The sequence below is a fragment of the Pantherophis guttatus genome, chromosome 7, assembly GCF_059756535.1.
Source record: "Pantherophis guttatus breed Tessera chromosome 7, ASM5975653v1, whole genome shotgun sequence".
NCBI lineage: Eukaryota > Metazoa > Chordata > Lepidosauria > Squamata > Colubridae > Pantherophis > Pantherophis guttatus.
Window position 1 is genome coordinate 12353353 of NC_142069.1, and position 26147 is coordinate 12379499.

At 41.6% G+C, this 26147-nt stretch overlaps 1 protein-coding gene and 1 long non-coding RNA gene across 2 annotated transcripts in view; one reads left to right on the plus strand and one right to left on the minus strand.

Annotated features, from left to right (window-relative positions):
* Nucleotides 1-745: 745 nt before the first annotated feature.
* On the minus strand, nt 746-8027 carry LOC132709263 (uncharacterized). The gene is made up of 4 exons (XR_015728711.1): nt 7836-8027; nt 6385-6531; nt 4486-4578; nt 746-895 (listed from the first exon to the last, which is right to left on the minus strand). It is a non-coding gene; the product is annotated as an uncharacterized LOC132709263 (long non-coding RNA).
* Nucleotides 8028-12838: 4811 nt separating this feature from the next.
* Nucleotides 12839-26147, plus strand: part of LOC132710926 (1-phosphatidylinositol 4,5-bisphosphate phosphodiesterase zeta-1-like) — a 71013-nt gene continuing 57704 nt past the window's right edge. Inside the window, exons 1-3 of the mRNA XM_060688536.2 lie at nt 12839-12975; nt 18655-18778; nt 20964-21195. Coding sequence (XP_060544519.2) covers nt 12965-12975; nt 18655-18778; nt 20964-21195 — 367 coding nt within the window. The 5' untranslated portion in view covers nt 12839-12964. The remainder of the gene's footprint in view (nt 12976-18654; nt 18779-20963; nt 21196-26147) is intronic.

Genomic DNA, 26147 nt, shown 5'->3' on the forward strand with positions numbered 1-26147 from the left:
TAGCTGGACACCCATCCTTTGCTACGAAACTATGTGAGCGGGCTTGATAAATTGACACATAAAGCCTGAAACTTAATGTAGAATGTGTAACTCCGTAGTATCAGAGTGTCGTAATATATGGCAACTGGCAGTTGGAACAGAGGGGGAGGGGGAGTAGAATGTCCCACGCCCACGCCCGGTTTAGCGAAGAGGTAGCATCAGAGCGTGTTAATATAAGACAACTGGCAGTTGGGACAGAGTTCCTTTCAGATGGGGAGGGGGAGTAGAACATCTAATTCCTTAGCATCAGAGCGTGTGAATATAATACTGTATATGAAATACTAATGATCTGATGGTCATTTTGAAAAATCCTTTCTTAGCAAGCACCTAGAAGCCAAGAGGAATGTACGTGCCAAATTTCAAGTTTGTAGGCTTTACCATTCTGGAGATTTCGTGATGAGTGAATGGTATTTGGCTTATCTATCTCTATCTCTATCTCTATCTCTATCTCTATCTCTATCTCTATCTCTATCTCTATCTCTATCTCTACCTCTACCTCTACCTCTCTATCTATCTATCTATCTATCTATCTATCTATCTATCTATCTATCTATCTATCTATCTATCTATCATCTATCTAAAATTTAATTTCAGTTCCTTTGTTTTCCTTTCTTTTTAAGTTTATATACTTGAAAAGAAAGGAAAACAAAGGAAACATAATGAAACTGAAATTATACTCTGCCTTTCAAAATTTGTGTAGTAAAACCAAGAATTCAGATAATTTGGAATGTCAAAATTCTCATCCCACCTTGTACTTTAACTTCCGGTTGAGGCTGAGATGGTTCTGGAGTGGACTTCTTGTCTACAGGCTGAACACTTCCTGGCTGAGGAGGGACTTTTGCATCACTCACAATATCTGTAGATGAGAAATTCCAAGCAGTGTGAGTAAACAGGGCTTATGAAGTGATTTATATTACAAGCAGGAACAATGAGACCATGTCCCAATGTATTTATTTTTCAGTAAAGCAATTTATGTGAAACTAACTTCCTCTTTTATTGTATATATCAACTCGATTGCAGAAAATATGACTTCAGCAACAGAGTGGTCAATGCCTGGAATGCACTACCTGACTCTGTAGTTTCATCCCAAAACCTCACCCCATTCCTAAGAGGTCTGTAAGGGGCGTGCATAAGAGCACCAGCGTGCCTACCGTCACTGTCCTAATGTTCCCTTTAATTGTATTCATTTTATGTATTCAATTTATGCTTATATATATTATCTAATACGTACTCGACAAATAAATAAATGTAAAAAAATTAGTTATAATGGTACAATTCCTTATTAACAGATTTCACATGAATGAATTTTTTTGTTTTACATATCCCCAAAAGTTCTCAGGTTGGGTTAACATGTCCTCCTTGTTCTCTTCATGATCTCCATCTGGAAAGCATAGCCTTAAAATCAAACCTTGTCCAGCTTTTTATGTATCTCTTTCTGAGCTGCTTTTCTCCATGGCGCACTGCCTCCTAAAGAAGTACTAATGGAACCTCAAGTTAACAAGCTGTACTATGATCTTGATTAGTACTCTCTCACCAGCTTGCACTGATGCCTGAAATTGACGACCGTAATCAGTTACAAGGTTGAAGGCTTTTGCCCCTTAAATGATTCTGACACCTTCTTGTAATTGAAAAACCAATCTTTCTCATGCTGGAAAAAGTAATTTCATATAAGCCCATTCATGTAGACCCAAGTCATTATTGTCCTGTTCTTCCTCTTCTCCTCCTCCTCCTCCTCCTCCTCCTCCTCCTCCTCCTCCTCCTCCTCCTCCTCCTCCTCCTCCTCCCAGTTTTACATTGTAATTTTTATTGCAGGTTCCAAGAAAATCAAATAATTAGTGTGTCCTCCTCCTCCTGCCCCCATTTGTGCTGTTTTCAAAATGTCCATGTCCTCCTTTGTCTGTTCCGAAACCTGATAACTCAATTCTCAAAATGAGGGATCTCCAAACTTGGCCATTTTAAGACTTGTGAATTTCAACTCCCGGAATTCCCCAGCCAGCTGTTTTATATAGATTTCAGTACAGATCAGAGATGGGTTTCAGCAGGTTCTGACCAGTTCTGAAGAACCAGTAGCGGAAATTTTGAGTAGTTTGGAGAACCGGTAGTAAAAATTCTGACTGGCCCCGCCCCATCTATTGTCTGCCTCCCAAGTCCCAGATGATCGAGAGGAAATGGGGATTTTGCAGTAACCTTCCTCTGGATTGGGGAGGGAATCGAGATTTTACAGTATCCTTCCACTGCCATACCCACAAAGCCACACTCACAGAACCGGTAGTAAAAAATTTTGAAACCCATCACTGGTACAGATAGTCCTTGAGCTACAACTGAGCCCAAAATTTCTGTTGCTAAGTGAGGCATTTGCAGGGGTGAAATGTAAAATGTGCTATTACCGGTTCTGTGGGCATGACTTGGGGGGGTGGGGGGGTTATGGTGACTGGGTGGGCGTGGCCAACTTCTTTTTTTTTTTTAACTTTTCAAAGCATTTTTTCTAATGCTTTGAAAAGCCTCTGGTGATCAAGCAACTCAGCTGGGATCGTCAGAAGGCTTTTTTAAAAATGCTTTGAAAAGCCTCTCTGACGATCAGGCAACTCAGCTGGGATCGTCAGAGACTTTTCAAAGCATTTTTTTAACCACCTCTTCGGCCAAGAGGTTGCAGAAAAAAATGCTTTGAAAAGCCTCTGAGGATCCCAGCGATCCTCAGAGGCTTTTTTTTTTTTTACTTTTAAAAGCATTTTTTCGTCGGAAGAGGTTGTAGAAAAAATGCTTTTAAAAGTAAAAAAAAAAAGCCTCTGATGATTGTGCGACTCAGCTGAGCATGGGGGGGGCACAGGGATTTTTCCTACCAGTTCTCCGAACCACCCGCCTCCATCGCTCCTGGATTGGGCGATCCGGTCCGAACCGGGAGCATTTCACCCCTGGGCATTTGTTAAGTGAATCTTACCCCATTTTACTACCTTTCTTGTCACACTTGTTAAGTGAATCACTGCAGTTAAGTTAATAACACGGTTATTACGTGAATCTTGCTTCCCCATTGACTTTGCTTGTCAGAAGGTCGCAGAAGGGGATCCCATGACCTTGGGACACTGCAATTGTCATAAATAGGAGTCCATTGCGAAGCATCTGAATTTTGATCCCATGACCATGGGGATGCCGCAACAGTCGTAAGTGTCAAAAATGGTCGTAAGTCACCTTTTTCAGGGCAGTTGTAACCTCGAAAGGTCACTAAATGAACTGTTGTACTTCGAGGACTACCTGTAGTGATGCATTTCTTTTTTAGTTCCTTGTTTTGCAGGTATACACATCTAGCTTGGTGGGGATGTTGGAGACCTTGTCTGGACTTGCCTGGCACTGCTTCATTGCTTAAGTCATTTGGATTTCCAGATGTGCTTCTCCTCTAACATCTGGACCATTTGCTGTGTGGCAGGCCCAAAAGACTAGTTACAACTTCCTTTACGGATGGTATTTTGCTAATGCGTTAGCCCATGTACATTTTTTAAAAAGATTTTTTACTAACAAAAGATTGGAAGTAAAAAAAAAAATCTCTGGCCAACTAGAATAGAATAGAATAGAATAGAATAGAATAGAATAGAATAGAATAGAATAGAATAGAATAGAATAGAATAGAATAGAATAGAATAGAATAACAGAGTTGGAAGGGACCTTGGAGGTCTTCTAGTCCAACCCCCTGCTCAGGCAGGAAACCCTACACCACTTTAGACCAATGGGTATCCAACATCTTCTTTAAAACTTCCACTGTTGGAGTCTTCACAACTTCTGGAGGCAAGTTGTTCCACTGATTAATTGTTCTGCCAGGAAATTTCTCCTTAGTTCTAAGTTGCTTCTCTCCTTGATAAGTTTTTACCCATTGCTTCGTGTCCTGCCCTCAGGTGCTTTGGAGAATAGCTTCGCTCCCTCTTCTTTGTGGCAACCCCTGAGATTGGAACACTGCTATCATGTCTCCCCTAGTCCTTCTTTTCATTAAACTAAACATATCCAATTCCAACAAGCGTTCTTCATATGTTTTATCCTCCAGTCCCCTAATCATCTTTGTTGCTCTTCTCTGCACTCTTTCTAGAGTCTCAACATCTTTTTTACATCGTGGTGACCAAAACTGAATGCAGTATTCCAAGTGTGGCCTGACCAAGGCATTATAAAGTGGTATTAACACTTCACGTGACCTTGATTCTGTTCCTCAGTTTATGCAGCCTAGAACGGTGTTGGCTTTTTTGGCAGCTGCTGCACATGGCTGGCTCATATCTAAATGGTTGTCCACTAGGACTTCAAGATCCCTCTCCAGTTACTACTATTGAGCAAGGTATCACATATGCTGTACCTGTGCATTTTGTTTTTCTTGCCTAAATGTAGAACCTTACTTTTTTCCACCATTGAATTTCATTTTGTTAGATAGAATGTCCACATTGTGACAATTTACCATTCTTCTAGTTTTACCTGGTTTTTCGGGTTCCTTTGTCTTTGATGTTGGAAGGTCCACAGGTTGTTTTGTGGTTGTTTTAGCATCCGAAGATGGTGGCGGGCCTGGGACTTAGAAAAAATAAAACCCATATATTTTACATAAGCCAGTTTGGTTCAGTGGTTAAGGCATCAGGCTAGAAACCAGGAGACTGTGGGTTTACTTATTTATTTAAAATATTTACATAGCTACCCATCTTATACCAAACCCTGAGTGGGTCCCAATCAAGAATTAAAACAATATAAAAATCATATAAAAACTACCCTATATTCTATGTCAGGGCATTGATTAATCCCATTCTGGCTATGAGATAATCGCGCCTGATTAGAGGAGTGGATCGAGACCTTTTTCCTTGTTGCATACTATCAAGAGCCTTGATAGTACAGTGGTTTAGTGCACCCTGTTATTAACACAGCTGCCTGCAATTTCTGCTGGTTCGAATCTCTCCAAGGCTCAAGGTTGACTCAGCCTTCCATCCTTTCTAAGGTAGGTGAAATGAGGACCCAGTTTGTGGGGGCAATAAGCTGACTTTGTATAAAATATACAAAAGAATGAAGGCTATTGCTTAACGCATTGTAAGCCGCCCTGAGTCTCTGGAGAAGGGCGGCATATAAATCAAATTAAAAAAAAGAAAAAGAAAAAAGAAAACAAACCCCGAAGAAAATATCTTCTAAGAAAACTCATTTATTTGTTATAAAGAAAATAAAACATCTCACTAACTAAGAAAAGTAATTGTTACATTTTTGCAAAAGTTCGTGCCGGCTATTTCTCAACCGGACCTTTCTGGCAAGAGAACAAAGGAAAAAATGAGTGTGAAGGAATGTGGGTGGACATGCGCAGTTTAGCTTACTGATAACAATTCTTGGCAAGGTATGGAAAGTCTGATAGTCCAGAAAAGATAAGCTCAGCTGGTAAATAAAAGAACGCAGTGACATTCTAGTTGTGCCTTAGGTATGAAAGCTGGCCGGGTGACTTTGGGTGAATCAGTCTTTCTCAGCCAACTACATCAGCTTGGACAAAAAACTGGTCAGTTGATTCCTATTGCAACCCACAGATTGATACTTGATTGACCTCAAAAAGAAGAGTAGACTCTACACTTGTGGGAAAACGCTAGGAAGAAAAAAAAACACACCATATATCTATTTTCTAGAAAGTTTCTAGAACGCTGTAACAAGGCCAATTGGGAACAAAAATACTTAACAAATCTAGAAGAAACCCAAAGAAAACAATATCATTAATTGACTGTGTATATTGTATATTGGTCTTAAGGAAACTTTAATCTTTTCAAGACTGCTAATACTGAAGGATTCTGGAGCAGGGTCTACTGTATCGGTTCCACTTTTTTTCTTTAAAAAAAATCAATAGAGCTTACAGGATATCTGACTAAGTATATAAAAGTTTGGTCTGGAATTTAGCCAATATTTATTACTCGTCAACTTTAGTTTGTGATAGATCCGGACAAATGATTTTTTAAAGAATTAATTCACTTTTTTTTTAAAAAAATTGATTTATATGCCGCCCTTCTCCGGAGACTCAGGGCGGCTTACAATGCGTTAAGCAATAGCCTTCATACTTTTGTATATTTATACAAAGTCAGCTTATTGCCCCCACAAACTGGGTCCTCATTTAACCTACCTTAGAAAGGATGGAAGGCTGAGTCAACCTTGAGCCTGGTAAGATTCGAACCTGCAGTAATTGCAGGCAGCTGTGTTAATAACAGGGTGCTTTAGACCACTGTACTACCAAGGCCCTTTCAGCGTAATTAGCCAGCATTATTACTCATTTCATAATTTGCCCTGCCGTATTTGAAATTATAATTTGGCACTTAGTGTTGCAGAAGGTGAGGTTTTGATCATTGACCATTTCTTTGGTTTTACCATGTTTTTCAGGTTCCTTTGTCTCCAAAGTTGGAGCGGCCGCCGGTTGTTTTGCTGTTGTTTTAGCATCTGTAGGTGGTGGAGCTGCACCCTCTTTTGGTGCTGGCTCAGTTTTTGATGGGCCTGTTTCAACGGTAGCAGTGGGATCTGAAATTTTGGAAAAAAAATAAATACGAAACGCCTCTTGCAGAAATTCATGCATTTTTGTTTGTTTATTTCTGTGAAAGCTCGTAATAGCAGTAGCAATAGCACTTAACACTTACATACCGCTTCACAGTGCTTTTACAGCCCTGTCTAAGCGGTTTACAGAGTCGGCATTTTGCCCCCAACAATCTGGGTCCTCATTTTATCTTCCTTGGGGAGTGGTGCGATGGCCTAGAGCAGTGAGGGCTAACCTTTTTGACGTCGTGTGCCAAAAGCGGGGGGAGGGCAGAGGGGTCGTGCGCGTGTGTGCCCACACCCATATTTCAATGCTCCCTGTGCCCCACTCCCCCACGCATGCACACACAACCCCCCCGCACCGCATTTTGAGCCTAGCAGACCTCCCTGAAGCCTCCAGAGGCTGGAAACGGCCCATTTCCAGACTTCTGGTAGGCCTGGTAGGCCCATTTTTCGCCCTCCCCAGGCTCCAGAAGCTTTTTTGGAGCCTGGGGAGGATGAAAACCACCTTCCCCACACCCCTGGAGGCCCTCCAGAGGCCAAAAATGCCCTCCCAGAGCCTTCACACGAGCCCTGTACTTATCTGGCATCCAAAACAAGCTGCCTGGAGACCCTGGGAGGGCAGGGACGGTGTGGGCCAGGCCAGCTGGGGATCTGAGCTAGGGCAACAGCTCGCGTGCCTGCAGATATGGCTCCATGTGCCACCTGTGGCATGTGTGCCATAGGTTCGCCATCACAGGCCTAGAGGTAGAGGTTTCACCTCACAATCAGGAGGCTGTGAGTTTGATCCTAGGTAGAGGCAGATATTTCTCTCTCTGGGCAAAATGAGAATATATATGCTGAACAAAACTCTGCATTGGTGACAGGAAGGGCATGTGGCCAGCAAACACTCTGCTAGCTCGATTCAGTTGCCCAGACTCCACCCTGCAAGGGATTATGTGGTAAGAAGGAGAAGGAGAAGGAGAAGATTTTATCTTCCTTGGAATGATGGAAGGATGAGTCAACCTTGAGCCGGTGAATTATTGAACTGTTGGCAGTCGGCAGAATTAGCCTGCAAATCTGCATTCTAGCCACTGCACCGCCATGGCTCATGGCAATCTCAATCTCACAAACAAACCAAACTTGTTAAATCCCTTAATCCCACTGAAAAGATTGTTTAACAAATTCTGAGGCTAAAACAGAACTCTAAAATACTGACTGTGTGTTTATGCATGTGAGTCTTGAAGGACAGATACTAAACATTTATATTATTAGGAAAAATCAACTACATCCAAAAAAATGGGATATATTACCCTTCTTTTTAGCATCGGAGGACCCTGGAGTCGAAGTCTGCTTTACTGATTCCCCTGTAGTCTGTTTTGAAAACATTTACAGTGACTGCAAATAAATATAGATGAGAAAACTGTTATGTTCTGCACACAAAAATGATATCAATTCCTAGGATCTGTGGAGACTGTCATGCACTGTGACCTGGAGAAATGCCAGAGAAAACAATTGTTTTGTCACTCCATGACATCAAGAGGAATAGAACCATCACATTTCCTTGGTGGTTACATCTGGATTCAAGAGTTTCTGAGTTTTCTACACTGCAGAGCAAGAATTATGGAAAGTGCTGAAGAGGAGTGACTGTAACTTGGATGTGCTACTGTCATTTGCAACCTTTTCAAAGATTGGTGCCTCTTCAAAAATTTTGCATGACTTATATGCATTTAATTCAATAAATTGAGAAGAATATACATCTAATTAATGTTTTTAAATGTCAGGCTACAAATTAGTTATATGATAGACAGACAGACAGACAGACCAATGGATGGATGGATGGATGGATGGATGGATGGATGGATAGATAGAAGATAGAAAGAATAGAATAGAATAGAATAGAATAGAATAGAATAGAATAGAATAGAATAGAATAGAATAGAAGTGTGATTGGACACACTAGGAATTTGTCTTCGTGCATACGCTCTCAGTGTACATAAAAGAAAAGATACATTTGTCGAGAATCATAAGGTACAACACTTAATGATAGTCATAGGGTACAAATAAGCAATCAAATTATATTAGGAAACAGTCAATATAAATCATAAGGATACAAGCAACAAGGTTACAGTCATGCAGTCATAAGTGGGAGGAGATGGGTGATAGGAACGATGAGAAGATTAATAGTAGTGCAGACTTAGTAAATAGATTATCTATCTATCTATCTATCTATCTATCTATCTATCTATCTATCTATCTATCTATCTATCAATCTATCAGATAGATAGATAGATAGATAGATAGATAGATAGATAGATAGATAGATAGATAGATATAGATACTGTGTTTCCCCCAAAATAAGACCCTGTCTTATATTTTTTTGAACCCTGAAATAAACGCTTGGCCCTATTTGTGGGGAGGTCTTATTATTTTGGGGTGTGTGGAGCAAGATGGGGATCCTCTTGCCATCGTACCTGATTTCCAGCTCTGTCTCCCTAACCCTAACCAGAGGAAATGGTGGGGACCGGCTGTGCATGCGGTTAAATATTTTGGGGGAGGACTTATTTTCAGGGGAGGGCTTTTTTTTCAGGGAAACACAGTAGATAGATAGAATTTTGTACCTGGATAGGGAACTTTTTCACACTGAAAAGAGGCATTTGGACTTCAAACAATACTCTGGACATCATGCTTCAATGTATTGGATTAGAACAACTTGTTTTTTTTTTAATGGATTCACATCCAAATTTAGTTAGGTAAGGACAGTTAAGTAATTTCATAATTTGTAACTTCGTATTGCTAGGGCTGTGACAGTCACCGGGATGCTTGTGACTTTGGGGCCGCAGACTGTATCATTCTATTGTGTATTAAAATAATCTAATACATTTTTTTATTAATCATACATGTGAGACATCAGTGATGCTGTAGACCTAATCACAAAACCTCTTGAGGAACTTTTGGATATCATTCATGTTCCCTCTATAGCTCTTGATAGGGTAGCATGTCTCCTGTCATAAATGACTGAATACAATGCAATGCAATACAATACAAATTACAATCTTAATTTTAATTTTTCATTTTGAAAAAAAGATTGCCGAAAAGGTTGGCATTTCTGGCAAGTGCATCTCTTAAAATATTTGGGGAAACCAAATACAATAACACTGCTCCCATTGTTTCCGCTCCAAATTATAAGAATGTGGTATTTGTTTTGTCATATAGCAAGGCCTTTATACCTTCCCTTATTTTCTTAATTATGCTCAGTCAGAGTACAATGGAAACAATCCTACGTGATAAAGGTGAGAAAATAAATTATCTGTTTCGTTAAATAACGTTTCTTGGTTTTGAAAGAAGAAAAAACATTTCTCACCGTCAGTGGGAATTCAGGGAGAGTCCCTGGAATCAGCAATTTGATTTAAGCCAGGGAAAAAAGGAATCCATTTCTTTTTAGAATAGAATAAAAGAGTTGGAAGGGACCTTGGAGGTCTTCTAGTCTAACCCCCTGCTTAGGCAGGAAACCCTACACCACTTCGGACAAATGGTTACCCAATCTCTTCTTAAAAACTTCCAGTGTTGGAGCATTCAGTATTATTCTGTGTAGGGGTCTCCAACCTTGGCCTTTAAGACTTGTGGACTTCAAAGTTGCCAAAGTTGAAGACCCCTGCTCTATTCTGTCTCTAATGTTTCAGGGACATCCACCAGATTGATTAATTTATGATAACACATAGTCCTTACAGATTCCCATGGTTGTAGGTGTGGAAATGTGGGAAAACAGCAGGGAAAAACTCTGCAACAATGTAAACTGGAGAGGCAGATGAAAAAAAAAATTATTAAAACTGCTTACTGGTGATGAAGATTGGGAGTGTCTATGGAGATTCTCAGTCATCCAAGTCATGGTTGTCCCAGAGGTGCTTTTTCAAAAGGCAATTGGACTTTGTTTTTCTTAAGTTTTCTTAAGTTTTTCTTAAGGAGCCTGAGTGGCGTAGGAGGCTAATGCCTCCTACTAAGGCAGCATTTAACATCCAGCTGCCTGCAATTACTGCGAGTTCAATTCTCACCAGGCTCAAGGTCGACTCAGCCTTCCATCCTTTCTAAGGTGGGTAAAATGAGGACCCGGTTTGTGGGGGCAATAAGCTGACTTTGTATAAATATACAAAAGTATGAAGGCTATTGCTTAACGCATTGCAAGCCGCCCTGAGTCTCCGGAAAAGGGCGGCATATAAAAAACAAACAAACAAACAAACAAACAAACAAACAAACAAATAAATAAATAAATAAGTTGCCTTTTGAAAAAACACCTCTGGGACATGAGGATTGTGGGGGTCATTTATATATTCTTCTAGTACATTCTTTTTTTTTTTTTCACATTTTCTCTATTTTTCCCTTTTGCACCATTTTCTCTATTTTTCTTTCTTTTACTTTGTATTAGTTTTTACTAGTGCAATTATAATCGTCAGCAAAATAGTTTGGGAGGGGAAAAAAAAATTAAAACCAGAAAAGCCACACCGAGAAGAACAGCCCAGCCGAGACACTTCAGTGTACATGAATTTTATGTTGCACTTCATATCTCTCTTTTTCTTCTAGACTTTCTTCATATTTTCAGATCATTTGTTTCCTATGATGATGATGATGATGATGATGATGGCCCGTGGCACAAGTCAGCCAGATGTTCAGACTGGATTTGTCATTTTTATTAACTTGAGTCCTTCTAAGAACCTGGAATAGGCAGAAGTGAATCTTGGATGGGTGTTGGAGACAACATTGCAGGATGGAAGCCACCTTTTGCAATGGACTGATGGTGACGTTGCCAACGCTTCAAGCGCTCCAGATGTTTTGGATTGCACTCAAGGCACCTGTGCCTTTGGCACTTAAGGCACCTGCTATCTTTGCCTTCCCCATCGCAGGATGGAAGCCACCTTTTGCAACTGACTGAGAGTGACGTTGCCAATGCTTCAAACATTCTTCAAGCGGCGCTCCAGATGTTTTGGATCACACTCAAGGCACCAATGGGTGCTATCTTTGCCTTCACCATTGCAGGATGGAAGCCACCTTTTGTAATTGACTGACAGTGACGTTGCCAAACGCTTCAAGCATTCTTCAAGCGGCACTCCAGATGTTTTGGATCGCACTCAAGGCACCAATGGGTGCTGTCTTTGCCTTGCCCATCGCAGGATGGAAGCCACCTTTTGCAACTGACTGATAGTGATGTTGCCAAATGCTTCAAGCATTCTTCAAGCGGCACTCCAGATGTTTTGTATTGCACTCAAGGCACCAATGGGTGCTGTCTTTGCTTTCACCATTGCAGGATGGAAGCCACCTTTTGCAACTGACTAATAGTGACGTTGCCAACGCTTCAAGCATTCTTCAAGCGGTGCTCCAGATGTTTTGGATTGCACTCAATGCACCTACGGGTGCTGTCTTTGCCTTCACCATCACAGGATGGAAGCCACCTTTTGCACTATCACTGATAGTGCCGTTGCCAACACTTCAAGCATTCTTTAAGTGGCGCTCCAGATGTTTTGGATCACACTCAAGGCACCTATGGGTGCTGTCTTTGCCTTCCCCATCGCAGCTTGGAAGCCACTTTTGCAACTGACTGAGGGTGACATTGCCAACGCTTCAAACATTCTTCAAGCGGCGCTCCAGATGTTTTGGATCGCACTCAAGGCACCAATGGGTGCTATCTTTGCCTTCCCCATCGCAGCTTGGAAGCCACCTTTTGCAACTGACTGATAGTGTCGTTGCCAATGCTTCAAGCATTCTTCAAGCGGCGCTCCAGATGTTTTGGATCGCACTCAAGGCACCAATGGGTGCTATCTTTGCCTTCACCATCGCAGGATGGAAGCCACCTTTTGCAACTGACTGATAGTGACGTTGCCAAACGCTGACATTCTTCAAGCAGCAATCCAGATGTTTTGGATCGCACTTAGTAGGTGCTATCGCCACTCCTTCCGTTGGCGGGCCTTCCTATCTTCTCATTTAATTATCAATCTTGCCTGATGATGATGATGATGATGATGATGAAGATGATGTGTAGGCATCCTTTAAAGATTTATTCTGGCCAGAAAGCGAGAGCCCAGCGGAAGAGAAGAGAAGAGAAGAGAGGCGTGGGGGGGGGAAAAAAAGGCGCACGGGATGCCCACCTGTAGCCCCGCGGGCGCTGGAGCGGGATGGGGCGGGGGGCAACACGGCCGTTGGGGGGGGGGGAGAAACCAGCAAGGGAGGCAGCCCCTGGCCCGCCCGTTGTGACGTGGGCTGCCCCGCTGGCGCCATAGAGGGTCGCCTCTCTCCGGGCTTTCGACTGGCCGCATCCAGGCGGGCAGCAGGGAGGAAGAGCCGCGGGGTAGAGCCGCGAGGCGGGCGAGGCGGGCGGCGCGCTGGGAGCTGCTGAGACCATCGCAGTAAGGAACAGGCGCTCGGGCCATGCGGAGGAGGCAACGGCGGCACCATGGAGAATAAATATCCTTGGCTTGGAAGGAGCGAGAGGGAAGGAGGGAGGGAGGGAGGGCGCTTCCCCAACGCGTCGCCCTCCAGCTGAGCGTATGGCCCACAGCTCCCCAGATTTCCCCCAACTGGTTGACGCGGGGTCGGATGACGGCGAGGAATTCCTGGGTGGGGAGGCTCCCAGGTTATCCGTGGGCATCACGTTGAGCGAGGAGGCGCCAAGAAAGAGGTTTTAAGGTTTTAATAGATGGGTTTTAATGCATTGTAAGCCGCCTTGAGTCCTCGGAGAAAGGCGGCAGACAAGTTGAATAAATAAATAAATAAATAAATAAATAAATAAATAAATAAATAAATAAATAAATAAATAAACGGAAGGAAGGAAGGAAGGAAGGAAGGAAGGAAGGAAGGAAGGAAGAAAGAAAGAAAGAAAGAAAGAAAGAAAGAAAGAAAGAAAGAAAGAAAGAAAGAAAGAAAGAAAGAAAGAAAGAAAGAAAGAAAGAAAGAAAGAAAGAAAGAAAGAAAGAAAGAAAGAAAAGATGGACCGGACTTGCGCCAAGGTGAACCAGACTTGCCATCTGTCAGAAATGATATAAGGCAGAGGTCTTCAGACTTGGCTGCTTTAAGACTTGTGGACTTCAACTCCCAGCATAGCTGGCTGGAGAATTCTGGGAGTTGAAGTCCACAAGTCTTAAAGCAGCCAAGTTTGAGGACCTCTGATATAGAGTCTCCTGCTTGAGCAGCAAAGGGGGTTGGACTAGATGACCTCCGAGGTCCCTCCTAACTCTGTTATTCTGTTCTTTGGTTAAACTGTGGCATTCCCAAGAGGGAAAATGATGGCTTTCAATAAGTTTAGCTTTAAAAAGGCAAATACTAAGTATGCACTAGTATTAATCTTCTCATCGTTCCCACCACCCGTCTCCTTCCACTTATGACTGTGTGACTGTAATTTTGTTGCTTGTATCCTTACGATTTATATTGATAATGTTTCCCGGTTGCTTATTTGTACCCTATGACTATCATTAAGTGTTGTACCGTATGATTCTTGATGAACATATCTTTTCTTTTATGTACACTGAGAGTGTATGCACCAAAGACAAATTCCTTGTGTGTCCAATCACGCTTGGCCAATAAAGAATTCTATTCTATTCTATTCTATTCTATTCTATTCTATTCTATTCTATTCTATTCTATTCTATTCTATTCTATTCTATTCTATTCTATTCTATTCTATTCTATGCACCAAGACAAATTCCTTGTGTGTCCAATCACACTTGGCCAATAAAAAAAAATCTATTTTATTCTATTCTACATAGAAAATGGTTAAACCTGGATGATTCCAAGTCTGTTATTCTATTCTAAGTAGTCTTGGAAAGTCAGCTTCCTCTATCATGATAGTTATTGGTAGCAGTAGTGTTACGAGTAGTAGAGTTTTCTCTTACTTGCTAACTGTCATGGATGGGAGGATCTGTTGAAATCTATAAGTGACTTTGTGCAATGATTACGAAGAAAAATGAGCGGGAATAAAATAGTGTAGTTTATATAGCAACACGTGCCCAGAATAAGTAAACATATATCTATCCGGTCTGGTGTTTCTCAGCCTTAGCAACTTTAAGAGGGGTGGACTTCACCTCCCAGAATTACCCAGCCAATGCTGGCTGGGGAATTCTGGGAGTTGAAGTCCACCCTTCTTAAAGTTGCTAAACTGGAGAAACGATGAATTTAGTCCAATGTTTCTCAACCTTGGGTAAATTTTATAATTCTCAGCAAAAGGCATGGGGAATAGGGAATTCCGGGAATTAAAGGCTACGCATCTGACATTGCGAAGGTTGGGAAACACTGATCTAGTCACTAGAAGACGAACCTGAATAACGGAAGGGACCTTGGAGGTCTTCTAGTCTTGGACTAGAAGACTATGGGTAGGAAACTCTATGGGTTTCCTACCCATAGAGTAGGAAACCCTATGTACCATTTCAGACAAATGGTTGTCCAATCTCTTCTTTAAAACTTCCAGTGTTGGAGCATTCACAACTTTTGGAGGCCAGTTGTTCCACTGGTTAATTGTTCTAACTTGTCAAGAAGAAAGAGCCTGGAACAAGATCTATTTGTAACTAAGCTTTTCTAACCTTTTCTCCAAAAACCTACAGCTAAGAATATCTTTGTTCTTTGGTTCCTTCACCCAAAGGGTCTTTTTTTGTTTTTTTTTAATTTGATTTATATGCCGCCCTTCTCCGGAGACTCAGGGCGGCTTACAATGTGCTAAGCAATAGCCTTCATCCTTTTGTATATTTATACAAAGTCAGCTTATTGCCCCCACAAACTGGGTCCTCAATTTACCTACCTTAGAAAGGACGGAAGGCTGAGTCAACCTTGAGCCTGGCAAGATTCGAACCTGCAGTAATTGCAGACAGCTGGTCTTAATAACAGGGTGCTTTAGACCACTGTACTACCAAGGGTCTCCTTCCGAAATTCATAAGGTACTCATTCCCAAGCGAACTTGAGTGCCTTATGGATGGAAAAGTTGATGGTTACATCAGTCATAGAGAAACATTCAGTTCACATTCAGGTACATACAGATAGTTCTCGACTTACAACCATTTGTTTAGTGACCGTTTGAAGTTACAACGGCAAAGAAAATAGTGACGTATCACTATTTTTCACCTACGGTCACGTCATCAAAATTTAGAGTCTTGGCAACTGGCATGTATTTATGATGGTCGCAGTGTCCCGTGGTCATGTGAAATTCCCTTTTGCGACCTTCTGACAAGCAAAGTCAATGGGGAACGATTCACTGAACAACCATGTTCCTAAATTTAACACCTGCAGCAACTCACTTAACAACTGTAGCAGGAAAGGCCACTTAACAAATGTCTCACTTAGCCATTTGGGGCTCAGTTGTGGTTGTAAGTCAAGGACTACCTGTATCCCTGTGAAAAGGAAGAAGCACAAATAAGAATATTTGGATGCAAGTATCTCCCGGATTCACACGGTGAATCCAAGGGACGCGGTGGCTCAGTGTCTAAGATACTGAGCTTGTCGATCGAAAGGTCAGTAGTTCAGCGGTTCGAATCCCTAGTGCTGCGTAATGGGGTGAGCTCCCGTTACTTGTCCCAGCTTCTGCCAACCTAGCAGTTCGAAAGCACGTAAAAAATGCAAGTAGAAGAATAGGGACCACCTTGGTGGGAAGGTAACAGCGTTCTGTGCACCTTTGGTGTTTAGTCGTGCCGGCCACATGACCACGGAGACGTCGTCAGACAGTGATGGCTCTTCAGCTTTGAAACGGAGATGAGCACCGCCCCCTAGAGTCGGGAACGACTAGCAAATATGTGCGAGGGGAACCTTTACCTTTACCTATCTCCCAGATTCATGTATCTCTGTATATTGGAAGCTCTTAATCTTTCCTGTGTTTCTAGGGGAGCAATTTAATATTGCATGGACTTTGAAATCCTCATTCAGATAAACATAATATTCCAGTTGACCTAATTAGGAAGTTAAAGGAATCCAGGTCAGCAATGGCCCTCTGGAATAATCTTTTAATAGAGATCAGCCTGGCCCTTTTCCTCAAAGGGCATTTTGGAGGATGCTTAGAGCATCTCCCAAAGTACTCCAACTAGTTAGTTTTGGTTATCTTCTTATCTTTTATTTATCTTATTTCTGCCCATTTACAATTTTTATGTGTTTTTAATTGTTTTTACTCTGACTTTTAATATTTACTGTGGGTGTTTTAATGTTTTTCATAACTTATAAACTTAGATCCCAGCACGATGCAAAAGGAATAAATGAATGAATAAGCATAAATTTGGTGTTGGAGGGCTTTTTTAAATGGATGGTATATTAAGAAGGGCAAAGCAGGGTCCTGCACTATAGAGAAACGCCATTTTCTCTGTACAAATATGCATTTAATCCTTTTGTTGAGGATTCTCGTTTTTTGTTTATTGTGTGAGCTCTTCCAACGTTACCCCATTCCTTTGCAACAAGCATCTGAATTTCATGGCAGTTTATGGATATCCTATGTATATATTTAGTGCATATGCCTAAACTGGGAGTCATTAGGAGTTGGGCAACATATAAATTATCATATTACTTACTATTTATTTATTAGAATTTTATCCTGCCTTTAATACTTTATAAGTAATTCAAGGTGTCGAACATACCTAAAACTCCTTCTTCCTCCTATTTTCCCCACAATAACCTTGTGAGGTAGGTTGGGCTGAGAGAGAGTGATTGACTCAAAGTCATCCAGTTGATTTTCATGTCTAAGCTAAGACTAGAACTCACAGTTTCCTGGTTTCTAGGCAAGCACTTAAACACTTGACTGGCTCTTATTACAATTAATACATGGGATTTATTATTCCACCCCCCCATAAATGTCTTCAAAGAGGATGGGGAAGTTGTTTTTCCATAGGGAGGGGGAACCCTCTTCTATTTTAATAATATTTCACTTAGAACATTGCCTTACAAACTTATTTCAGTCTTCTAAAGTTGAGTCTAAATAACAGATTAACAAAGTTGGAAGGGACCTTGTAGGTCATCTAGTCCAACCCCCCACCCAAGCAGGAAACCCTACACCATTTCTGACAGATGGCAGTCCAGTCTCTTCTTGAAAGCTTCCAGGGATGAAGCTCCCACAACCTCTGAAGGCAACTTCTGTTCCATGGGTTGATGGCTCTCACTGTCAGAAAATTTCTCCTTATTTCCAGGTTGAATCTCTCCTTGATCAGTTTCCATCCATTGTTCCTTGTCTGGCCTTCAGGTGCTTTGGAAAATAGCTTGACCCCTTCCTCTCTGTGGCAGCCCCTCAAATATTGGAAGACTGCTATCATGTCTCCCCTGGTCCTTCTCTTCACTAGACTAGCCAGGCCCAGTTCCTGCAAATGTTCATCGTATATTTTAGCCTCCAGTCCCCTAATCATCCTGGTTGCTCTTATCTGCACTCTTTCTAGAGTCTTCGGAGTTTTGGTCACCCCGCTATAAAAAAGATGTGGAGACTCTATTATTAGTTCAATTTAAATGCCGCCCTGAGTCTTCGGAGAAAGGCGGCATATAAATCGAACTAATAATAGAGTCTCCACATCTTTTTTATAGCATGTGACCAAAACTGGATGCAGTATTTGAGGTGCGGTCTTACTAGGGCTTTATAGAGTGGTATTAGTACCTCACTTGATCTTGACTAAATGAAATAGATCTGGTGTGTCAGACTCAAGGCCCGCGGGGTGCTTAAATCTGGCCCATGGGGTCAGCCTGGAAATAGCAAAGGACTGGCCCACGGTGCCTCTGGCAGCCAAAACAGGGTGCGGGGGGCTGCGTGAGGGACCCCCGCGCCCTGTTTTGGCTGGCAGGGTGATGCAGGAGGCTGTCCAGGCCAAAGACGGGATGCACGGGGGCTCGCACGCTCCCCCCCATGCCCTGTTTTGGACAGAAGGGTGCTGCAGGAGGTGTCCATCCCATCTCCCTCCAGCTGGCCCATGGAGGAGAACTACAATGCTGATCCAACCCTCGAAGAGATCCAGTTTGACACTCCTGAAATAGATGAACGTAAGTAATTTAAGTGCATTTGGTCATAGAAATCTTAATATTAAATGTCACGGGATTGTCTCTTATATGCTTTCTGAATGAAGATTGTCAATGTTGTTGATATTTTCTGAATGAAGATACTGTCAATGTTGTTGAGAGTTCCCTTAACTCACTTTTCTATACATGGTTCATGGACATGATTTATGATGAATTTAGAGAGGGCAAGATCAACGTAGATAAGACCTTAAAGCTGCTCAATAAGTTTGAAGTCTCTTACGATTATGTTCATGTGAAAAAAGTTTTTAAGGTGAGAAAACAATAATTGGTTTTTTTTTAATGTATTGTAAAAATATGATCAAAGCCATTTTCTCAGGTGTTGAATGGACAAATTTCTAGGTTAAAGTTTTCTTTTAATGTGGAAATGCATGTTTTTAGACCTTTTTTTATCCCACCTTTATTATTTTTACAAATAAATTAAAACAGGGAACATACCTAGTACTCCTTCCTGCTCCTATTTTCCCCAAAACAACAACCCTACGAGATGAGTTGGGCTGACAGAGAATGACTGGCCCAAAGTCACCCACCTGGCGTTTATGACTAAGGTAGGACTACAACTCACAGTCTCCCTGTTTCTAACCTGATCCCTTAACCAGAAGACCAAAGTGATTCTGATTATTGATAGGTAATGTTCTTTTTTACTATTTAGAAAAAAGAAATGCACACGAAACCTTGTTGCATTCATCCAGAGGAGCATTTGTTATGTTCAAGTTGAAATATTGCTCAATGCAATTGTATTGTGTCAATTTCTTTTCATTGTGTCAATCAATCAATCTTTTATTACTGACATAGATAGAATTATACTGTAATTCCCCCCCTCCCCGTTATATCTCTCCTTCTCTTCCTGTCCTCCACCCCTTGAAAAATTGATTCATTGAATGTATTCTTAATCATGGCAAGTCCTGATTCAAGAATTTCTTACCTGGGTCTGGGGAAATTATATAGATTAAAAGATAGACGTGAGCAAGTTCTCTATTTTTTGTTGGTATTAAGCCAGCATAGCATGGGAGAAAAGAAAGGGGAAATAGTATGAATGGCTGTCTTTAATAGGTTTCAGATAAAATCAAATCAAATCTTTATTACAGGTAGTCCTTCAGTTACAACTACAATTGAGACCAGAGCTTCTGTTTTCCAAGCAAGGCAGCTGTTAAATGAGTTATGTCCAATTTACAATGTTGTTTGCCAAAGTTGTTAAGTGAATCAATGCAATTGTTAAGTGGGTCACGCACGAATTAAGCAAACTCAGCTTCTCCTATTGATTGCTGGAAAGTAGCTAACTGGGAAGGTCACAGATGGTGATCACATGACCCCAGGATGCTGCAACTGTCATAAAGACAGGCCAGTTGCCAAGTGCCTGAATTTGGATCATGTGACCATGAGGATGCTATGATGGTTGTAAGTTCAAAGATGGTCATATGTCCCTTTTTAAAATGCCTTTGTAACTTTGAATGGTTGCTAAAGTAATTTGTAAGTCGAGGACTACCTGTAGAGTAGCATAATTCTGTGTGCTTTTCGCCTGTATGAAGGTAAGTCGTAACGTGTTTCTCCCAAAATAAGACCTAACTGGAAAATAAGACTTAGCATAATTTTTCAGGATGCTCATAATATAAGCCTTACACCTAAAATAAGCCCCAGTTAAGATTGTCAGCCAGAGGGATTCATTTAGTACCGTATTTTCCTGAAAATAAGACCTAACCAGAAAATAAGCCCTTAATGCATCTTTTGGAGTAAAAATTAATATAAGGGGTGGCAGGGGAAGAATACTGCAAAACCTTCATTGCCACCCCACTCCAGGGGAAGGATACTTCAAAATCCCCATTCCCTCCCCACTCCTGGGGGAAGGATATTGCAAAATCTCTATTCCTACCCCACTCTGGGGCCAGCCAGAGGTGGTATTTGCCGGTTCTCCGAACTACTCAAAATTTCCGCTACCGGTTCTCTGAACTGCTCAAAATTTCCGCTACCGGTTCTCTGAACTGCTCAAAATTTCCGCTACCGGTTCTCCAGAACCTGTCAGAACCTGCTGGATTTCACCCCTGCTCCTAGTCCTTCTTTTGTCTAGACTAGCCAAACCCAAATCCTGCAACCATTCTTCATATATTTTAGTCTCCAGACCTTTAATCATCTTAGTTGCTCTTCTCTGCACTTTTTCCAAAGTCTCCACATCTTTTTTCTAATGTGGTGACCCAAACTGGATGCAGTATTCCAGGTTTGGCCTTACTAAGGCTTTATAAAGCGGTACTAATACTTCACGTGATTTTGATTCTATGCCTCTGGTTATTCAACCAAGGATTGTATTAGCTTTATTGGCTGCTGCCTCACATACTGGCTCCTGTTTAAGTGATCGTCTACTAAGACTCCAAGGTCCCTCTCACAGTTACTGTTTTGGTAGCCAGGTTTTGCCTAATCTTTCTTTTTTTCTTTTCTTTCGGTAGAAAAATGACAAACAGAAGTCTGGACTTATTACCATGGAAGATTTCAGAGCAATCTATCGAATGCTTCTGCACAGACCAGAACTGGTTGAACTTTTCACCAGCTACTCGGCAAACAAAAAAGTTCTATCATCGGCAAATCTAGCTGAATTTCTCAGAAAGGAGCAATTTGAGCTTAATGCGAATGAGGGAAGGGCTGTTTCGCTCATTAATCGATACGAACCCATTCCTGAAGGTACCCCATAGTTCTAAAGTTATGGTTCAATTAGTGGAACTTCCTTTTCTAAGGAAAGAATGAAGGTTGAAAAGAGAAGTAATGCGAAGAATTGTCATACTTCTTTAAAAACATACCGTATTTTTCAGAGTATAAGACGCAATGGACTATAAGACGCACCTACCTTTTTGGGTGAGGAAAACAAGAAAAAGAAATCTGCCTCTGCCTCCCAGCAATTTTGCCTCGTTGCAGCAAACAGCAAACAGCCTGCTTTACTTTAATTTTCATTTTCACCATAGCTTGATTAGCACAAGGGAGAGAAAAAAAATCTGCTCCCAGCAATTTACCTCCTTGCAGCAAGCAGCAGAGGCCCAAGCAAAACAGCTGAGAGCAAAACAGCTGAGAGTCGGGAGGCCGATCCAATCAACTTGTGCTAATTAGGCTGTGCTGAAGCTGAAAGGAGCTGTTTCTTCTTGCTGCTTGCTGCAAGGAGGTAACTGCTGGGAGGCAGAGGCCAAAGGGTGGGGGCCAGTAGGTGGGCGGGGCTACATTCAGTGTATAAGACACACCTAAATTTTCACCCCCTTTTAGGGGGGAAAAAAGTGCGTATTATACTCTGAAAAATATGGTACTTTTTGGTTGGAAGAAATAATTAGTCATGGACTGCTGTCACAGTTGTGTCTTATGTACCATATGTGTATTTAATAGGAGATCAGAATTGTCGTTTTTGTGTAGCCACCACCTTTTAAATGAAGTGTAACCATTTAAATTATGTACAACCTTTAAAGCAATATGTATGCTTTTATGAATTTGCATTGTATTAATGTATTATGCAATATATAATATGATGTATTAATTTATTAAATTGCTTCTATGTTAATTAATCATGTCCTGAGAAGATGAACAGTGAGCTCAGCTTCTAAATACGCTTTATAAATTCTCTGTTGAAAAACGATTCTTCTGTGTATACAACGAGGAAAAGCATTGCAACTAATTTTATCTTTTTTTTGCATTTCTTTTGTATCAATTTGTCCACTTTAAAGCAAAACACTGGTTTATATACATTGTACTGTGCTGCATGCATGCTTTATCTTAGTAAATGTTTCATTCAGATATTAAATGTGACCACAGGAATATTAGTTCAAGTTATAGTAATTTATGAGGTAAATATTTTGAAATATTTTTTTCTGCAGTATCCTAGACCGATAATTTTACAGTTCAGATTGCAATAGAGGCAACTGATAAAATGTTGGAAGAAACAAAAATAAATTAAAAGTTATATAATCCTTGAATTTTTAAAAATGTTCTATTTTTAAACATTGGGTTGGCCTAATAATACAGCTAATCTTCGATTTACGACCACAACTGAGCCCAAAATTTCTGCTGTTATGTGAAAGAGTTAAGTGAATTTTGCCTCATTTTACAACCTTTCTTGCCACAGTTGTTAAGTGAATCACTGCAGTTGTTAAGTTTGTCACACGGTTGTTAATTGAATCTGGCTTCCCCATTGACTTTGCTTCTCAGAAGGTCACAAAACAGGATCACGTTACCCCACAAAAAACAGCAACGGTCATAAGTAGGAACCAGTTGCCAAGCATTTGAATTTTGATCATGTGACCACGGGGACGTTGCAACGGTCGTAAGTGTGAAAAATGGTCATAAGTCACTTTTTTCCCAGTGTCCTAACTTCTAAAGACCACTCAATGAACTGTTCTAAGTTGAAAACTACCCGTACAATTTATTTTATTGTTTTTTTTAATAGTGTTTAAAAAAGGCTTGGATTTTCATATTATACGATGATTATTTTTAGAAATATATTTCTACACAAAATATTCACAGTGCTGTTTTCTTCACAGTTTTTACAAAACTGTATGCAATCTTATGGAATTGTATTTGTGTAATTGCATGAATTAACTGACTCCTCTCTTGGGGAATTTGTATGTTTACATCAATAATGTATACAAGTGCTAATAATGAAATAAAAATATGAACTGGCCTACAGTTAACTCCTCTTTTACCGCTAATTCTTGTTACTGTATTTTTCTTCGGATTTTTTACACTTTGTAAGTGAGTACATTTCTCTTGCTCATTTACATGACAATAAACAACATACTACTATATTGGGTAGAAGCTTTATATTTCTGTTATCATAAACTTCTGCCTGCGCAATTAGCTTGTTGCACTAAGTGTCATGTTCCTATCCTTTACCATGGCTTAATTAAAAAAAAAGTAGTCGATACTTGAGCATTAGTGCCCTGATTACCATAATTGTTCTTGATATAAAGATCTATTACAATATTAGCCTATGACATCCAGATTGGTCCATTGCACAACTTTATCACAGAAACATACCATAATAATTTCATTGCTAGTTCTGGCTTTGGTTTAATGACCATCATCCTGAAAAGAACTCACACATCATAAAATAAATTGTTAGATAGGTTACCATCAATCTGTGAAATTAGGCATTTTATAGAATGCCTAGGACAGTGATGGCTAACCTTTTTGCCATCGTGTGCCAAAACCGGGGGAGCGCGAGGGGGTGTCATACGCACACATGCCCACACCCATAATTCTATGCAACCTGATCCCTTTCACATGCGCATGCCACCCCCCAATTTTGGCTGCGATGGCACGGTGGGCTCATTTTTCGCCCTCCCCTGGCTCCAGAGCCTTTCTAGGAGCCTGGGGAGGGTGAAAACGGCCTTCCCCATCCCCCCTGGAGGGCCTCCAGAGGCCGGAAACATCCCGTTAGCTGATTTCTGGCAGGACTGGTAGGCCGTTTTCGCCCTCCCCAGGCTCCTAGAAAGGCTCTGGAGCCTGGGGAGAGCGAAAAATAGGCCTTCCCCCCACCCCCGAGGTCCTCCGGAGGCAGTAAACAGCCTGTTTCCCTACTTCTGGTGGGCCCAGAAGGCCCGAAAATCAGCTGAGCTGGCATGCCCACTGATATGGCTCTGCGTGTCACCTGTGGCACGCGTGCCATAGGTTCGCCATCACGGGCCTAGGAAATCTATAGAATGCCAAAAACGGGACATCAATGTACGAAATGCTTAATATTTCACATACTTCCTAGACATTCTATGCAATGCCAAAAGGCAAACTGGCAAAGTATAAGGTATTTTTACTAAAATGCCATTCTAGCCTTCCTTGTTGGAACAAATAGGTTAGTACTAGTCTTCTTCCCTTGTTCAGTAAGAAAGTCCTGTACTTTATTTTGCATTTCTTCTTTCATTTTCATATAGGTCTTTCAATAAAGCAGGGGTATCAAACTCAAGGCCCACGAGCCAGATCTGGCCTGTGGAGTGTTTAGATGTGGCTTCAAGCGAACCAGCGAAGCGCAGCAAAGGCGCGCACGGGGTGGGTGGCTGCTCGCTTGAGGAGGGTCTCCCCGCACATGTGCACACTCCCGGCTCTGCCACAGTTGGCCAGAGGGTCGCGAGAGAACAAGGAGAAGGAGGGTCGCCTGAAGGGAAGCCTCTGCTGAAAAGCCCTAAGGAGAGTTCGCCAGCTTGGCCCAGCCTCGGCTTTCCTGAACCCCGAGGTGGGCGTGTGAGGTTTGGTGTGGCCAGCCCCCTTTTCCCACTGCTCTGAACTTCTTAAAGCTGTGGCTGGACGATGCGGGCCCATCCCCCTTTCCGTCATCCCTCCTCCTGGATCCCATTCCCACCCTACCAGCCCTCATGTTAATGAGGCCAGCATTGGTCACAGCCGGGTTGGGCCCAACAAGGGCCGGAAGAAGCTCCAGCAAGAGTGAGGTGCCAGAGAATCAGCCCTGGCCACTTCTCCACCCCCCCGCTGTCACCCTTACCTTCTCAGGTCAGGTGAGGAGTGACTGGGAGAGGAGGGTGAGGGGCAGGGCCAGTCAGTGATGGGACAGGGAGCCGCAGCAGGGAGCCCAAAGATCCGCAAGCAGCTCCAGAGCCGTGGGTTGCTGACACCTGGCTTAGTCTTAGTCTTGGTCTTGGGTTTGGATTTAGCCTTGGGGCTAACCCTAACCCTAACCCTTTTCATGACTCTCTTTTCATACTTTGCTTAAATAGTTCCTGTCATTCTGCATAATGTCTCTGTATTATACACAATACCTAATATATAACATATTATTTATTTATTTATTTATTTATTTATTTATTTATTTATTTATTTATTTATTTATTTATTTATTGGTTCGATTTATATGCCGCCCTTCTCCAGAGACTCAGGGCGGCTTACAATGCGTTAAGCAATAGCCTTCATACTTTTGTATATACCTGCTTAGTAGGGCTTTTGGCCCTCCTTAAGTGGTGTTCTTTTTTATACAAAGTCAGCTTATTGCCCCCACAAACCGGATCCTCATTCTACCTACCTCGAAAGGATGGAAGGAACAACCTTGAGCCTAGTGAGATTTGAACTTGCAGTAATTGCAGGCAGCTGGTGCTACTTAACAGCGCTTTAGTCCGCTGCGCCACCAAGGCTCTTAGCACACCAAGGCTCTTAGCACACATTTAAAAGCATACATTTCATAATTAGCTTAAAAAAGAGCCTTGGTAGTACAGTGGTCTAAGGCACCCTGTTATTAAGCTGTTATTAAGACCAGCTGCCTGCAATTACTGCAGGTTTCGAATCTCGCCAGGCTCAAGGTCGACTCAGCCTTCCATCCTTTCAAAGGTAGGTGAAATGAGGACCCAGATTGTGGGGGCAATAAGCTGACTTTGTATAAATATACAAAAGGATGAAGGCTATTGCTGAGCACATTGTAAGCCGCCCTGAGTCTCCGGAGAAGGGCGGCATATAAATCTAAATAAAATAAAAAATAAAAAATAAATAAAAAGTCACACATTCTATAGATTTCCTATGAGTTCTATACAATGCCAGCTTTTCACACATTGCCGGTAACAGATACATTAAAAAAACAACAACAACAAGAAGGATTAGGCAGTGCATTGTTTCATCCATACATTTCACATTTAAAATTAAGTTCTGCTAGAGTCCCACTG